Source organism: Xenopus laevis, chromosome 1S, assembly GCF_017654675.1.
Source record: "Xenopus laevis strain J_2021 chromosome 1S, Xenopus_laevis_v10.1, whole genome shotgun sequence".
In the NCBI taxonomy this organism is placed as follows: Eukaryota; Metazoa; Chordata; class Amphibia; order Anura; family Pipidae; genus Xenopus; species Xenopus laevis.
The window spans coordinates 126905126-126924339 of NC_054372.1; the positions used below are offsets into that span (position 1 = coordinate 126905126).

The 19214-nt window shown below is 37.2% G+C and overlaps 1 protein-coding gene across 1 annotated transcript in view; it reads left to right on the top strand.

The window, feature by feature from the left end:
* Positions 1-19214, top strand: part of LOC121398981 (leucine-rich repeat-containing protein 2-like) — a 77571-nt gene that overhangs the window by 26288 nt on the left and 32069 nt on the right. The window contains exon 5 of the mRNA XM_041578694.1: positions 15312-15448. Coding sequence (XP_041434628.1) covers positions 15312-15448 — 137 coding nt within the window. The remainder of the gene's footprint in view (positions 1-15311; positions 15449-19214) is intronic.

Here is a 19214-nt window from a genome sequence, read left to right on the forward strand (position 1 = left end):
AACTGGAGTGGGGTCACACACAGGATCTGGGGTATCCAGAATCTCACAATCTGGAGCCTTAAGAGGAAGTTTAACATCAATTTTACTTTCCTCTACATTCACACCATGTGGCTTACCACCATTGGTTACCATGTTATCTTTTTCAACAACACACTCAGTTTGGTTGCCACTCAACATACACTCACTGAGTTTAACACAACCCTCTGTCTCTAAGGGTTCACTGTAGGTGGTCTGGGAATCCCCACCTGAATCACTTTTCTCACGCAAGTCTTTACTTTTAAAGTATAGGTCAAATGCCTCCTTTAGCTTCACCCTTGCAGCATCACACTTTTTAAAGGGGCAATTATCCGTTATGTGACCTGGGCCAAAACAATATGTGCACTCTGTTTTGCACACAGTCTCAGACTTGCACACACACTCATGCATGTTATACATGGGGCAGGGCTTAAGGTTTACTTCACCTTTAAGATACCCTCCATCTGAATTACCAACACAATTTTCACTCATATTGTGTTGCACACACTCACTTTCTGCTTCTGCATGTTTCCCACTGTGAACAACCTCCTTCACAGGCTCTAGGGGAACATTACATTTAGGGGTCACCCCTACACTTTTCTCTATGTGTTTTAATTCACACCCCACAGTCATACTTTCAGAATTCACCTCTGAACATTTTTCAGCAAAATTAAACATCACATTTTGCATAGGATACACATTACCCAACTGGTTTGACTGCCCCACATGCAATACTTCATTGTTGTATAATGAGTCCCGAACTAAGGGAAAGTCTGTTCCCTGAACAACGTCCCTCCGGACCTTGCCTGTAAATAAAGAGTCGCAGTCTTTCAACCCACCAGCCTGCTGTTCCCTTTCCACCACCCCTTTAAGAATAGTCTCACCATTCCAGTAGTAGGGCCTCCTGTGTGGAACCTCTGGGGATGAATTCTGGCCAAATATGCCAGACTGGACTTTGAACCCAAACGCAGTAGACTCTCTTGGCACTTGTGAAGCCTCTCTCACTTCTAGCTGCTTTAACAATGGACAGGTCGGGACACACTCACCAACTCTGTGGCATCTCCAACATGGCTCCTCCATGTGGCAAAGGTCATCCCTCTTCATCTGTCTCACTTTACACTGCTGTAACACCAAGACATCCTGTCTGTACAGCTCTCTCTGTGGTACACAGAAAACATTAGTCTCTTTCACTGAAGACTTTGTAGGAGCCTCCTTTGCTCCTGGCAACTCACCACCACCAGCTACGGCCTCAGCTGCTGGCCTTACTTCCGCCCACATTTGCAGCTGTTGCGGAACCGTAACACTGAACTTTTGCTGCCACTCTCTCAGGTCCTGCAACACTTTGGAACGCTCACCTGGCTTGCATCCAGCCGCAGGGGTCTCCTTTACCATCCACGAAGTTTCGCTCACTTCCGGTGTCTTCACCACACTCTCTGTGCGGTCTCTCTCCCAATCGTTGTGGAACTGCATCCACCAGTCGCCACCTTGCTGTTCCTGTTTCTTTAACACAGCCCTTACAGCCTCCTGCTGCACAGCTGAAGAACAGGGATTAGCAGCACAATTTGCCATATTCATCACTGGCTTAAAGGTAAAGTCTCTTAGGCTCATCAGCCCTTTAAACAGGTGTACGTCTTTTAATTGCTCCTTATTTTGCCCGCATCCGAACACCATATGTGGCAAGCTGGCGGCTTGTACACGTAACTTTTAGGGGGATTAGTCAATGGTGAGCAGGCAGCATAGGAGAAAGGAGCATAAAGACAGGGACACACAGCTTCTTCAAGGAAAACACATGTTTATTTTCCAACTTTAAACAAACAGTGTATTGTCCACAGACACAGGGGTGACCATTTTATCATTCAAACAAATAATAAAATAAAAACCTAGCCCATTGGGCACTACCTTCCAACTCTGGAGCAGTCCCTGACTAGGCTGGGCCCCTTGTGGACTACCAGCAAACAAAACAATTGTTGTGGCTCACCCCTATACTCACAGTCTTTGAGTGAGCTTCTTAGCCTCCTGGCTTTTCCTCAATGTCCCACACAGACAACAAATCTGGCTCTTAGTCACAGCCACGGGCTCCCTCTGCTTCATGCAGGATCAGGCGGCACTCCCAGCTCTGGGAGTTCCTCACACAGCCAGGTCTCCTACCTGCTGTGCCCTGATGAGAAACACACTCTCCAATTCTAATTAACTTTAAATAGTCTTTCCACAGGACAGCTTTCCTGTGGAAGGTGAACTCCAATCTCTGGACTGGATCTGCGGAATGGAGTCCCTGGCTACTAAAGTCTTTAAACAGAGAACTGATTCTCTGCTTCATAACTCCCTTCCTGGAGCCTAACTCAGTACCTGGGGAGAAATTAAAGGCTAGAGTGACCTTTTTCCACCTTTTCCTAGTCACTCTACCACTATATATATATATATATATATATATATATATATATATATATATATATACCTTAAACTACTTTTAGTAGATGATTTGGGGATGTAATAATACTTTTGAAGAATACACATTTTCACAACTTCCATTGCCATTATCCTAAATTTGGATGTTGTTTTTGTGTCTATCTACACATATTATGTGCATAATTGCAACGTGGCTTGATGATTTCAACCCAGTTTTTTTATTTTCAAGTACAGCAATCTGCTTCAGTAGCCAAAAAAAGAGATACGATATTAGAATTATGTTTTTTTAAGATCCATCCATTTTATGCAATGCCAAAAAGCCTGCAGCCTAGTCTATCATGGCATTACTTTAATCAAGTTTTAATGATTTCACCTTTGGACAAATGACAAAAACCCACTAGATTTGTCAATGCTTTTATGGATTTTTATTGCCATAATTTAAAGTATTGCAAACTATCCCTTTTTCATGTAGTGACATTGCACTTTTAACCTAACTTATCAGCAGGTGTATTTTCACTTAGCTCTAGAATATTGATGAGAAGCGGCCATGGGTTTTTTGGAGACTCTTGTAATTCACAACTCTGTAATTGCTTAATTCACTACCAATGGTTTCTCCTTATCTATTTTTATATATGGAAAGAAGTAGTAAAAATAACATGTAGTCACATTTGACTTAGCAGCTTTAGCAGCATAAAACATTAAACCTTAATGAAGTGCAGTAATATTTCTCAGGCCTAAGACTCTTTTTAGAACTTGGGACTGGAAAAGTAGCACTAACTAAATGCTCGCATGTGAATGGGCCTTTGTTAGATTGCTCAGCTGCTTATATGTTGGCCACCCAGGTCAGAAAGTACATAGAACCAACAGTATTTAGCTTTTCATCTTGACACATGTATATTACAGAAACATAACTACTTATATCCTTAAAATATTATTCCCTAGACCAGTGCTGTTCATAATCTACATTAAATTTAGTTCTCTTGTCATTTGTTGAAATGCAAGAGTATTTTAAAACAGAAACATCTATGAAGCCTTTGAGCAACTGGAAGTCATATAAATCCCTTGGAAGTGGGTCCACTGGACAGCCTTGCTCAAGATTATATTTAAAGGGGGAGAGTGTAGCAGTGCCTAATAAGCCAATATAATCAAAAGGATACATGTTAATGTATTACTGTTAGTAATGCTGAGTAATGCCGTTTGGGGTCTTTTTAAGTGTTTCACTGTTAGAAAAATATTAGCTTGCTTTACACTACACTGGCCAAGATGATATGGCCAAATCAGTGGATCAGGGAAAGGCGGGCAAGTTTAGTATGATTCCTCCAATGCATTAAATTTAGATGCAGAATAACAAATACTTCTTTCTTGTATTAGTTTGTTTATGACTGACTTAGAGGTTGCCCCTGAAAGAATTGTCTTTGTTTTTGCCGATGATAGAAATTTTGTGTAATTCAAATGGCAAATATTTAAGGAACTCAGCATTTAACAGGTTTGGGGGTTATTTATCAAAAGTCAAATTTTAGCGTAATATGAATTATTTTTAAACTCTACTAAATTCAATTATATTCACAATTCGAATGGTCTATTTATGAAAAATTTGAATGTCTAAAATTCAAACAAATAGTCCAGACTGAAAAAGCCACTTCGAACTGAGTTTTCCTCTGAAAAATAAACTAGAATTTTGCTTGTCAGTTTTTTTTGTACACCACCGTTGGAGTTAATGGAGCGTCATTTTCGAAATGGCAGAAATTTGGCTCATCACTACTAATAACATCTTCAAATAGTTCAAGGGACCTCTGCCATTGACTTCTACATGAACTCGGCAGGTTTTAGGGGGAGAAAAGTCCAATTACAACTGTTTCTAGGGTCAACATGTGATGATTTTATATTGGACTTCTGACCTCATAGGTTTAAGTCCTCTGTTCTAAAAATACTGTAGCTAAAATTGCATCAATACAGCATGAGATAACCACTGTGTCTTTTGAAAGTTAACCCCTTGATCGTACTTCCCAATACAAGTGATAAATTCCTTGCAAGTTTTTCAAAACGTAAGTAGACTAATTTGTAACTCGAGCAGCAGTTTCCAAAGTATGGGTCTGACTTCCCCATGACCATCATCGTTTGAAATCTGGTCTGGAGCCTCCTGGAACTATAGGAGAATAACAATTATTTTCATAAAAATTATATTGTTAATTATAACTAGTAAAGTAACATTTTAAATATGTGCAACAGTAGAATGTTTGCATTGCGAATGCATTATTTTGGAGGTATTGTTGAATTTAAAATATTACAATCAGAAGCCATATGCAGTTCTCACATAATTTGAAACTATCAAAGGTGATTGATTAATCTTTCATGCTAATGGAGCTTCAAGTGCAAGCTAAAGCCCTTTTAATACTCTTGGATACAGCAGTTCCTCATCAACAAATGTAACTAAAATTATCTTTCTTATAAAAATGTATTTTTGTTAGGTTTGAATGACGTTAATTTGGAAAAAAGGGTTTTAACAAAATGTGCTATTTTTGCACTTCTGTTTTCTCCATAAATAACATGTTTATTTAACTGGTAGACAGAAAACTCTGCATATTTCTTTTATGCCTTTTAGTGTTGTCTTATACACCAATTCTTTGTGTAATTATTTGTATGCCATCCTATTCTAATTAAACATATTATAACATACATCTATAACTAAATTTGCCACATCAATGGTCACATAAGCTAATAGCTATTTAGCCAATGCGTACCTACTATATTCATTAATTAATGAAGGTAAGATGAAGGAACATAATTTATATTTATCACTGGAAAAAAAAAAAAAGAACCATATTTTGGGAGCAAGCCCTATATCCAATATCAAGTTTAGTACCCCTGCTATCTTCTACAGTTATAACAATTACAAACATTTGCTTTTACGTGGAAAGGGTGGTTGCTTTAATATCATATCAGACAACAAACAATACAGGGGTGCTCCACCCAAAAACTGTTTTTGCATAATGAAAGAAAATGTAATTGTAATTTCATTCACTAGCAAATATTTGTGTTGTGGAGGCAGGCAGGCTCTTTTCTGGGGACAATCACACAGCAAATGTAGCTACATGTTTTGCTCTGTTAACAATCAGCTTGGTAGTAGCTCATCTAGCCAAAGAGTAGTTATAAAAATGACTTTCTGTTTCACAGGATACTTTCTGCCTGTACCGCATTGACAGTGCAGGATTTTTTCCTTTTCATTGTTATAAATAGTTTTATATTTTTGTTTAATATTTCTAAGGACAGACTTCTACAGAGTTTATTTATTGCTAAATCACTAACAGGTTAAAATTTGCTCCCCTCACCATCCACAGTGTTGGACTAAGGTGTCCAGGGCCCACCAGGGATCCCACCTTAGGGGCCCCCAGGCGAGAGCTCTATACCTGATAACAAACTTAACCCCTGGTGGCGGGGCTCTGATGTGTCAGCCCTTGTTGGCCCTGACTCCCCCAGTCCGACCCTGCATCCATATACTTATGCACCTCCTAGCAACTGTTGATGCTGTCTGTGTGATCTGAATGCAGTCCACATAGATACCAGGGTACACTATATCAATGCCTGCTAAGGAAGCAGATCTATGTTATACCTTGCAGCCCTTGGTACCCTGCCTTGAGTGTCCTGTATGTCTATCAAGATTTTCATTCATCTAGGTCTGCATATACAGTATCTAGTACAATTAAGTTTAAAGTAACTGGACTTTTCTGGGTTCTATTTGATGCACATTTTCCAGGTTCCCCAGTTTTTTCCCATGTGGTACTGCATAGTCATACTTTGTGCCTTTTTTGCATTTTGCAACTTGCCCCCTTTTGTATCTAACCCTTTGCTAAACAAACAAGTTAAACACAAAATAAATCTATCTATTTCATTTTTTTAAGGAACTCAGACATTTACTAAATTTGTTTAGATTCGCTCAAAGCTACATTTTATATTATGCTATTATAAATATGCAGTTAATAGCCATTTTGTTATTAGGTGAAGGTTTTTAGTTGTGCTTTAGAGGCAAAAATAAAAATGATTTGTCACATTGCCTTTCTGGAGCGTAGCTACTTTTTTTGGAACACATATACACATGTTTGGAATCATAGTCTATTCTCCCACATTAACACACAAAAGAGCAGTCAGCAGGAGACTTTCTTCTGCTCTGAATTAAAGGTGATAAACACACACTTTCATTTACAAAATTTAAATTATAGTTCATGCAATAAATTGCCAAAAAATAGAAATTGGTTTGCTTATGTTTGTTAGGACTTTCAGAGACAGCATTGTATCCTGCTGTTTGAAAATGTTGCTTTCAAAGCTGTATATGTCATTCACCCATATTCTGGGATCTATAGACATCTGCTGCACTGTTGATACCAGTGTGCTGTTCCAGACTTCTTTATCACTATAGGAAGTTTTCTTTCTGCCACTACCGCACCAAGACACCAATGTATTTTCCTGAATATACAGCATAATCCAAAAGAAATACCTTGCAAAATATAAAGTATACACTCATTATTTACCCCCCAAATGCTATGGTTATTTTAGTTTTAGTATCTACCCAGGATATGGCTCTAAGATTCCTCTGTATCTTAGTTCTTCATTTTAACTGCTAATCTGGGTTTTCTTCACTTTTTTTTTAACAATCACAGTTTTATAATATAAGCAAAATGGTCACTAAAGAATGATTTATATCGTGAATACATTTCACTCAAATTCTGTTTCTGAAAGTTTTGCATGAGCAAAATTATGCCACTTCAAAAACGGCCATGCCATGCTTTATTGTATTGTGAATGCCTAAAGCATACATAGACCCTACCAAATGAGAATACAAATGACAACACATGCACCTATTTTCTAAAACTAAATAAATCATTTTGTAGCAACGCCATGGATTGTAACAATTCCATTTTAAGTAAAAGTTCATTTGACTAAGATGGTGATTTTAAGTATCTAGTTGGAGTAGACACTTTGTGCAGATTAAGAGCACAAAAAGTAACAATAGCTGACGGTGTAAAATATCAGTTCTTTAGTGCTTATAGTATTTTGTTTTGCCAATATCATAAATCAGTTTGTCTGTTTTTAACTTTATTACACAGCAACTGTTCTTGTGTGGGCCTAGAACAGAATAGATAAGGATGTTCAGGCTCAGATATTTGTAAATCTACTCCATAATGTCACCATTTATTTTGTTTCACCCCCCCCCCCACACACACACACACATGCTTTTTCAAGGTAAAAAAGGGAAGCAAAAACGTCCACTGACTCGAATGCATTTGGTACAAGAAAAAAAAATTGGTGAAAAAATGGCCATTGACTCCAGTGCATTTGGCAACATTTTGCGAATTTTTCCATGGTTTTGTGAATTTCTTGCGGAAGTGAAACGAGTATTGATGAGCAAAATTTTTGACTATAAAATGTAAAATGGTTTAAAGGAACAGTTCAGTGTGAAAATAAAAACTGTGTAAATAGATAAGCTGTGCAAAATAAAAAATGTTTCTAATATAGTTAGTTAGCCAAAATTGTAATATATAAAGGCTGGAGTGAACAGTTGTCTAATAAAACAGCCAGAATCCAACTTCCTGCTTTTCAGCTCTATAACTCTGAGTTAGTCAGCGACTTGAAGGGGGGGCCACATGGTACATTTCTGTTCAGCGAGTTTGTAATTGATCCTCAGCATTCAGCTCAGATTCAAAACCAACAGATATGACCCATGTGGCCCCCCTGTGGTCTCTGATTGGTTACTGCCTGGTAGCCAGGGTAACCAGTCAGTGTAAACCAAGAGAGCTGAAAAGCAGGAAGTAGAGTTGTGACTGACCTGTTATACATCAAATCACTCCAGCCTTTATACATTACATTTTTGGCTAATTAACTATATAAGAAACATTTTTTATTTTTCACTGCCTATCTATTTACCCAGTTTTTATTTTTACACTGAACAATTCCTTTAAGGAAGGAGGTTTTCTCTCTGCCTAGGTCAGTTTCTAACACATAGGAAAAGGAAGCAGAGGTAAAGGGGCATAATTATCAAGGGTCGAATTTCGAATTGAAAAAACTTTGAAATTCAAATTCAAAAAGAACAACTGAATTTAAGTCAAAGTTTTTTTTGGTCGAATAGGTCCATTTTCAATCGAATAGGTCTGTATTCGTCCAAATTCGAATCGTATGAATCGAAGAAATAACGCACTTGATCGAATTTGTTTCAAAGTTTTTCACAAAAAAAACGTAGATAAGTCCACCAATTGACTCCAAATGGGTTCTAGGAGGTCCATCGTAGGCTAAAACAGCAATTCAGCAGGTTTTATATGGTGAATGGTTGAAGTAAATTTGTAAAAAGACAATACATGATAAATTTCGATATTCGAATTTTCAAATTTTTTTCAAATTCAAATTGAATTTGGACTATTCCCTACTCGAAGTACCCAAGAAATAGCTTGAACCTTTGAACCTCAAACCTCGACCTTTGATAAATCTACCCCTAAATGTCCAGACATGTGCACATGTGGAAGCATGCAGGTACAGTAAATTGTATTTATAGAGACACTCCTGCTTGAGAATATGGACAAAGGATGCTGTTTTTTAAAAGGATTATAGATATGCTCTACATATGAAAGTGTTTCTGTTATAATAAAAGCTATTATACTATGAATTATCAGTATTTATTTTCTTATTGTATTCTCTACCTATTCTCAATACAAATACAGTATATTTTATTAGCTTTGTTGATGAAGAGCATACTGCAGATAGCAAATGATGATGGTCAGTAAAATGACTGGTGTATTTAATGATGAGGATGAAGCAAGTAGCAACACTCAACTGAATCGTATAAAGCCAGATACCTGCCAACTAAATGTGCCAAAAGATGCACAGTGGCTGTAAATGGCAATAAGTGAATTGATTTGCTCATTTACACTTGTATTGCACTTTTTTTGAACAAGGGCATTTTGGGCATTTACAGGCATTTACAGTCAGCTTCACTGCAGATACAAACACTGACTAGAAGAACTACAAACAACAGCTGCAGTGAAATGGTCCAAGTGGATTCCTGTATTTGCTTTATTTCCAATTATTTCTTTTTTAAAAAGAGATTAAGAAAGTCACTGCAGCATGAAATGTAATTCTCTCTGTGTTCTTTCAATAAAAGAGGAAGAAAAAAAGGGTGAGAGAAAATAAACAAGTGAACTTCTGGAAGAAAATGGAAAAATCCAATCTGGCTCTACAGCTTCTAAACACCAGCTGCCATAATTCTTCATCAAACCATGGACTCTAATGACTAGTTGTGTGTTTTGAATACAATAAATATGTTATATGTACCAATCTTTGCTGGGTAAAACAATGGTAATTCAGCTACAGTTAAATTATATTTTTTGTACAGCACAAGCACTCTGCCAATTTGTATAACAATTTCACAATTGGAGATGTTGGGCCTCATGGGAGGGCATAGCACATAGTTTTCCCAGCTGTTTTTGATACCACCACTAGGCACACAGGATCCAATAACACAGGGGAATACATGTTCCTATTTGTACTAATCTACAATCTTAGTTACAGTTTGCCTTCACATGATAATAGATCTGATGTAGATGGGGCATGGGTGATTTAGTTGGCTCAATCAAAGCAAAAGTGCACAAGTACCGAACACAAATAAAACTTGAATTTTTCGAGATTTATTAAACTCCTACTCCAACTCAGACCTGCTGAGTTCATGTAGAAGTCAATGGCAGATGTCCAGTTGATATCCTGGTCTGCTCTTGGTTTTGTTCATTAATTCGAATATTTTGATTTCTTGAAGAAATTTATTGACAAATAGGGGGGAAAAGTCAGTGCGGATATGATCGGAATAGTTTTAGAAAATAGTGAGAAAGTTTTGGATTTTGATAAGTAACCCCCTAAATGTCATTGGTGTTACTGCTCCCTCATTTAATAACAGAGGCCCATTTAAGAGTTTAGGCGTTCTCATTCAAATCAATCAAGAATAATAATACAAGAATAAGGCACAATTCTACTTAATAGGAGTCATTTATGAATACAGTTTTTTAAATAGCACAAGTAAAATTGCCCAAAACAACCAATCAGTATTGATGGGCGAATCTGGCCCGTTTCATCCAAAAATTTGCGAAACAGCAAAAATTCGCCAAAATGCATTAAAGTTTTTGGCCAACATTTTTTTTGATGCGCAACAATTATTTTTGACCCGCAACAATTTTTTTACCCATTGAAATCTATGCGAGTCTTTTTCGAAACTCAGCACTTAATTGTAATCAGTTTACTAATAGAAAATGGCAGAAATTAATTATTACTATAAGCAGCTGCACTGTGCAATTTAGCACCTGTCTTAGTAGATCGGACCAGTGTCTGATTATATTGATTATATTAAAATTGTCAGGGAGGCCTGATCTGTGAATTTTAGGTTTTTTAAAAAAAATATTTGAATAAATGCAAAAACCTACAAAACTCAAATGTGTGGATTATTTATTTAAAAATGTGATCAAGTACAAATGTGAAAACATTCGAATACAGCACATTTAATAATTTTGAATTGTTCTACCAACCACTGACTTGTACATAAATCTGGTGCCTAATTATAACATTTGAGTTTTTTGAGTTCTTTGCACCTAATAAAATTCAGGTTTTTGAAACTCTAATTTACTGCAAAAAGCTTGAATTGTGTTAAAAATTTTAATTAGAAAAAGAATGATGAACCCATGTCAACCCTATTTTACTAAATAGGGGGCAAGTTTTTAACAGCTCCTTTCTATAACTATCAGCTTCCATTACAGTAACAACTCGCTCTGAAAGTGAAAATCGCTAGGATTTATCGGTTTTATAAGTTTAGTTACTTAGTTGAATTTCACAGTGGGCTGTTAAGTTATTTCTTTTCAGATGCTGACCTCTACAAGGTTCTGAGAAATGTTATACATACAGTAAGCAAGACGTGAGCTGTACACAACGGGGGTGAAGAGAAAAATGAATAAATATATATTACATTCACCAGATGGACCACCTAATCTCCCAAGTGAATGCAATGTCATCTTGACATAACCATATTCTCTAAAACTTTGTACTTTGACATAGACTATTTTGTTTCAAACTACAAAACGTATTTTTTAATGTTAGAATTGAATAGCAGGTGAATGTGTTCGTGCCCCCCCCCTTACAAACCTCAGTACAGCTTATAGACTATCTCTGATGTAAAGACAGATTATCATTATTTCCCAAGTAAATTTGTATTCAGTTGAATAAAATACACTCACCAGAATATCAAAGAGTAAAATATATAAGCAATTAAAGAGGGCTCTGCTCTGGGCAAATGAGGATCAAATCGAAAAATATGGCAGGGGGCTACATACTGTAAGGGGCACATTTACTATTGGTCAAATATCGAGGGTTAATTAACCCTTGATATTCGACCATCGAAGTTAAATCCTTCGACTTCAAATATAGAAGTCGAAGGATTTACCGCAATTCGCTCGATTGAAAAAATCGTTTTAATCCATCGATCGTACGATTTTCATTTGATCACAAATTGCCTAAAAAGCCTATGAGGACCTTCCCTATAGGCTAACATTGGTGCTCGGTAGGTTAAAGGTGGCAAAGTAGGTGGTCAAAGTTTTTTTTAAAGAGACAGTACTTTGACTATCGAATGGTGGAATAGTCAAACGATTTTTAGTTTGAATTGAAGTCGTAGTCGAAGGTCGAAGTAGTCAATTTGATGGTCAAAGTTGTCCAAAAAATACTTCGAAATTCGAAGTATTTTTCCTTCTAATCCTTCACTCGAGCTAAGTAAATGTGCCCCTAAGGGGCCCATTCATTAAGTTCGAGTGAAGGAATAGATGAAAAAATACTTCGAATTTCGAAGTGTTTTTTTGGCTACTTCGACCATCGAATGGGCTACTTCGACCTTCGACTATGACTTCGAATCGAACGTTTCGAACTAAAAATCGTTCGACTATTCGACCATTCGATAGTCGAAGTACTGTCTCTTTAAGAAAAAACTTCAACCTCCTAGTTCGCCACCTAAAATCGACCGAAGTCAATGTTAGCTATGGGGAAGGTTCCCATAGGCTTGGCTAACTTTTTTTGGTCGAAGCATAATCCTTCGATTAAAATCCTTCAAATCGTTCGATTCAAAGGATTTAATCGTTCGATCGAATGATTATTCCTTCAATCGTTCGATCGAACTATTTGCGCAAAATCCTTCGACTTCGATATTCGAAGTCGAAGGATTTTCATTCCCCAGTCGAATATCGAGGGTCAATTAACCCTCGATATTCGACCCTTAATACATCTGCCCCTAAGTGTACAATAAATGAGTTCTAAGCTAAATAAAGGTAAATGTCTCTATATTTTAAAACATTGTTTAAACGTTGGAAGATTCAGACTGAACTTGGAATGGAATGCTAGAGAAGGGGTGAAGCTCAAGTAAAGTCTTGAATGCATGTATGTAAAGAGGTCAATGAATAAATTGCAAATTTTTAGAAAATCATAATATAACAGTCAAAAAGTTTACCATTTAGAATGTACACCTGATTAGTTGCTATGTTTTACTGCACCTAGAGCAAGTACAACAACCCAACACTAGGGGCAGAGCTAGGTGCCAAATACTTACATATATAAAATGCTTGTATCTTCATTGTATTGCGTTTTACCAATATCCTTATTGCTTTTAATACTATAACTAACTGAGCAGGCAGTAAGTGCCCATACTGGAGTGCCCCTAATGTCAAATATACTCATCTCATACTCATGGCATCTAGATAAAGGTATTGTGTTTAACATTTCTAAACAATTATAAACATGATATAATATAATATCTGAAATATTATATGAAATATGTAAATTCTGAGATTATAAACAGATGGACCGAGGAGAAAGACCAACAGGGCAATAGTGCAATTGGGTGAAATCCAGGGATCCAGGTTTTTTTTTTTATTGCTTGAAACAGAATCACCACAAAATTCAAGTTTTAGCAAGTGAAAGTGAAAGGTTTAGCAAGTGAATTTAGTGAATCTACACTTTTATTTTATATGGGAGAGGCAATCTGGATTACAGAGATACCGTAGAGAGCCATGAATGATATTTGACCCATGTTTGTCTTTCTGCAGAGTTTATCTGCTATGCCTTTTTCAGACTGCCCAGATGCCCCTGTAGCTACACAGCATTATATTTAAAAAAATCTATGATTAGGTTTCTGAAGAAAACACACCAAGTGACTGGTACATGAGATTCCAAACAAGTCTTTGCTTGTGTTTTATTTCACTCTGTGAAAAGAGTTTTACAAGCTCTTTTCACAGCCAAAACTACCCAGTTTACTCTCAGGTTACAGAGTTCTTAAAATCAGACAGCTCTTTTAGCTACAGGTGGGCTTAAAGGAACAGTAACACCAAAAAATGAAAGTTTTTAAAAGTAATGACAATACCATGTACTGTAGCCCTGCACTGGTAAAACTGATTTGTTTGCTTCAGAAACACTACTATAGTTCAAATAAACAAGCTGCTTGTGTAGCAATGGTGGACATTGAAAGAAGGCTATATGGCACAGGTTAAGGGAATACTGTTATGGGAAAAAATGTTTTTTCTTTCTTTTCAAAAAGCATTAGTTAATAGTTCTGCTCCAGCAGAATTCTGCACTGAAATCCATTTCTGAAAAGAGCAAAAAAGATTTTTTTATATTTAATTTTGAAATCTGACACGGGGCTAGACATATTGTCAGTTTCCCAGTTGCCCCCATTCAGGTGACTTGTGCTCTGATAAACTTCAGTCACTCTTTACTGCTGTACTGCAAGTTGAAGTGATATCACCCCATCCCTTTCCAACCCCAGCAGTTTAACAGCAGAACAATGGGGTAAGATAACCAGATAGCAGCTCCGTGATACAAGATAACAGCTGCCTGGTAGATCTATCAAAGAACAGCACTCAATAGTAAAATCCAGGCCCCACTGCAACACATTCAGTAACATTTAGGAGAAAAAAACAGCCTGCCAGAAAGCAGTTCCATCCTCAAGTGCTGGCTCTTTCTGAAAGCACATGACCAGGCAAAATGACCTGAGATGGCAGCCTACACACCAATATAACAACTAAAAAAATACACCTGCTGGTTCAGGAATGACATTTTATATTGTAGAGTGAATTATTTGCAGTGTAAACAGTCTAATTTAGAAATAAAAACTACACCATAAAAATCATGACAGAATCCCTTTAAATAGTGGATCACAGATAACACCATTATGTTCTACAGAGCTGCTGTGCAACCTCTTCTCTTTTGAATGTCTGTGCCCATAGCTACACAGCAGCTTATTTATATTATGCAAACACAGCAGTTTTACCAGTACCAGTTGATATCTGTATTACTTCAGAACACTTTCATTATTTGATGTTGCTGTTCCTTTAAACCAGCCCACACAGCTGACCAGGCACCAATTTTTCAGTCCACTGTGCTGCTTCATAGAACAATCTGGGAGAGTCTACCTATCTTCCATGATGTTTTTCCATAATCATACAACATTATATACTACAGAAGAAGGTCCTTAGGCTAGAGAAAGCTACATAAGCATTTATTTTTTTAGCTCAGGAACCTTTAATAAACCATAAAATGTATATTATATTCATATTCTCTGCTTGTTCTGTCTCTGAGACAGCCCTGAAAATGTCTATTCTTAATGGCAAATAGCTGACATGTAGAGATATTACTTTTCTTTGGATAAAGTGTAAATTAATAGAACACTATTTTAAATCCGAAGTCTTGCCTGGAGTATATACACTGTGTTTTTGTTTTGTTTATACGTGAAGATAAAATATATGACTTCAAAGTGGCTGAAATTGTTCTAGCAAAGGTTTAATACAAACCAATTTCAACAAATGTGCTAATCAATATATTGTATCTGACAGGTTATTTGGAAAATCTGAAAGAATTTAACATCCATTTCAACAATCTACAAATCATACCACCTGAGCTGGGAAACTGTGAAAACCTAGAAAAATTCGATTTGTCTGGAAATTTAGAGCTCACGGAGTTACCATTTGAGGTAGGACAAACATTTTTTTGTTCTTTGTTAAGGTTCATATGAGAAGTAATGGCATATGTTTTCTCTTTGTGCCTGTTATTTCAAATATTTGAAGTTTGTTGCATAGTTTATTATAGAATATGTTGTAAACTCATTTTTATATTTAAGGAAATCTTACAAATTGTCTTTGCATTTCACTAGGTTTACACGCTTCTATTTTTAGGGTCTGTATAAAGATCAGTTCTGACTTTTATAGTTTTTAGTTATTTTTCAAGCTTACATCTGTAAATAATACATTTTCCTAGATCATGATAATCGACAAGTGAGTAATTAAATATTGGTATATTTATACTAACGGTATGATGTAAGCTGGTAAGAGATAAGGAAATTTAATTTCAATGCAAGATGGGATAATTCTCAAGTGATAAGTGATAGCCAAAGAAGTCTTTGTTAAAATTCAGGGACTCGGTTTGAGTGCTACTCTGCAATAAGCCAATTTAAAATGCTGAGCTTAGCTAATGTTTTGCAATCTAGTTAATATAGAAATTTAAATAAAGAAGTTTTTTGTGTGCCATGGTCCAGCCCTTCGTACCAGCAATGCTGTCACTTTTAGGATGAAGTAGAATTGATAGCTTGCTTGTGGTAATGGGTAGGTCGCAAAACCATGGCCATTTGTACTCTACAACCTAGCTATGATCCAATAATATACAACTATACCCCCTAACAAAGTGGGTCTCTATTAGTGAAGGGCAAATTTGTCCAGTTTTGCTTCACCATGAATATCGCAATTCGCACCAGCATCAAAGTTGCAATGGGTGTCCTTTTATCGTCGCCGGCGTCCAAATTGGCGCTGGCATTGGAACCATTGCGCCTTCAAAAAAATGGGCAAATACGCTGCGAATTCGCCTGGCTAATAAATTCGCCCATCACTAGTCTCTATAAAAAGATATGGCATAAAACAGCTCATATGTAAAACCCTTTTTTATGTAAATAAACCATTTTCATAATAATATACTTTATTTGTAGTATGTGCCATTGAGTAATCATAAATAGAAAATTGCCATTTTAAAAATTAAGCGCTGACCCTTGGGATCCTAGAATTCACAGTGCACACAAACATACCAAACAAACCATACATGTTATGTCTTTTGCTTCCACACAGTCCTTCCTGTTACAGTTAGAGTTCTTCTATTTCTGGTCAGATGATCTCTGAGGCAGCACACAGACCATCATGAAATGGTGATTCAAGGTAAGAGATGTAAAAGATCAATATTTACTTAAATATATATACCAGTTTGGTAAGATTCTTTAATATGCCACTTAATTTGACATAAAGATCCGTTGCTTAAGTATTCATTTTGGGGGTATAGTTTCCCTTTAAGCACAAAAAGTTAAAAGGAAACCATCCTTTAATAGAATAATTATATGTTTGGATGGGCTTTGACTATTATATGTCTATTACAGAGGATCAACAAATAATAAAACATAATTTTATCATGTGGCTTTGCTCCATTTAACAAAATACCATGGCATTCCCAGAAATAACCTGTGCTGTTTTAAAGAAGAAGGGAAGCTACTGAGGCAGTTTATTGCCAATATATTAGCCACACTTTGCAAGCTATACACCATACCAGTGTAAACAGCTCTAGCAGCTTGTTTGTTTGTTTAGAATAGCAGCTGCCATATTAGCTTGGTGTGACATCACTTCCTGCTTGAGTCTCTCCCTGCTTGCTCATAGCTCTGGGCTCAGATTACATCAGGGAGGGGAGGAGGAGGAGGAGGAGGAGGAGGAGGAGAGAAGCAAATGAACATGCTCATGCTGAGCCCTGGAGGTTTAAGCTGAAAGAAGGAAGTCTGTTACAGAAGTCCATATGTACACAATAGAAGGAAATACATGTGGTGTTTCTTTTGACAGAGGACTCAGAGCAGCATGACTTTGAGGGTTTACTGGTGTATTTATATAGACCTTTCTGCTAAAGCTTACTTTTTTACCTTTCCTTCTCCTTTAATAATTTGGGTAATCATTGCAATTGGCTGTGTTGTTTCTGCTTCCCTTTTGATGTTGTCTTTGTGTTTAAAGTCCAGTCCAATCTTTTGCTGCTCTACTTTGCATTCAATGATTGTCTAAGTTCCCTGGCTCAAAGAAATGATATAAAAGTCTGCATATATTTGTTAGTTCCTGTTTGAAATACCATGTATACCGGGAAGAGACTGACAGGAACACCCTACTAAACCAAACCTCCTGCCATCCTCCACACCTTTTAAAAAACATTCCATATTCACAAATGATTTGAATAGAATAGAACAATACAGATCTAGGGTGACTCAACAAACAACTTGACAAACTGGTTGACCGCTTTCAACTATGAAGAAACCCCCTTCACGAATGGTCTACTTAAGCCAGTACAAAGCACCATAACAACAGGTAATGATGACTGTCTCACCTTCCTACCTACCTCACCACATACTCACCCAGCACCCGATCCTTCACCAGAGCCATTCACAAACTCTGGTCGATTGTACAAAGGGACAAAACACTTCCACCTTCCTTTAAGCTACCCCCTTGAGTTGCCTTCAAAAGGGGACGTAACCTTAAGAACCAGCTCGTAAACACTGACCCTACACACTGCCATCAAACAACCTACATCACCCACATGGCTACACAGCTCAAAAACTGGCTGTTACCGATGCACGGACTGTACAACTTGCAGACAACTACTTACTCATTCTACGTTCCCTCACCCACATTCTGGAAAGCCGATCGCCATCAATCACAAACTGACATGTACCTCTAAATACATCATATGCATAATTAAATGTCCCTGTGGTCTGGTGTACGTGGGCAAGATAATTACTAGCTTCAGAGACAGAATGGCCAATCACAGATCTGCCATCCGAGCTGCATTCAGCAAAAGTAAAGGGGGCACACCGGTCTCCTTACACTTTGTTGAATACAAACACTCATTGGCATCATTGAAACATATGATCATTGACTATGTTCCCACACCCCCTCGTGGAGGCGACCATGAATGCCTACTACTGGAAATTTAATTGAAATGGATCCACCGGCTTGATACACTCAGCCCTCGTGGTTTGAATTAATTAATTTCATATGCCCCATTTTTCTAAAGACTCAACTATAAGTTGATACAATATATGATCTCTTTGCTACATATGTAAAACCAACTCTGTATGCAGACACTAATGTTTGAACACGGGCTGCAGTAAACAAGGAACTTCAGCCCTTATCTATTCTAACTCTCTCACTTGATTTAGATTTTCTTCATAGTGGGCCACAAGTACCAAAGACCCGCCAATTTCTTTAGCTGTGGGTCCTCTCGGCACCCTGATACCAAGTATGCTTTTCTATTATACCCCACACCCTATTATTCCCGTACATGTATGGCAAGTAATTATTGGTGTGAAGATTCCAAAAAATGGCATAGTTATTGAATCTAACTCTGAACACACAATTTGGACGGGCTGTTGGTCATTATACCCTCAAAGCTATCAGATTGCTGGTCCATGCCCAGAATCCAGTGTGCAAAATAAGACTACATTATGCCTACCTCACTAAACATGGTTGCAAGTAGTGTGTTAACGCTACTACACCCTTTCTGTATAATCATGGACCGGCCATATAACTGTGGCACACACAGTTGTTTGGATGGGCTGAGTGTTAATTTCCCCTACTTGATTATAGGTGGCTAAACCAAGCCCAGTATCCAGTGTGCACAGTAGACCCTCCTTTTTCAATTTTCAATACAATCGGATGCTAACACCATAC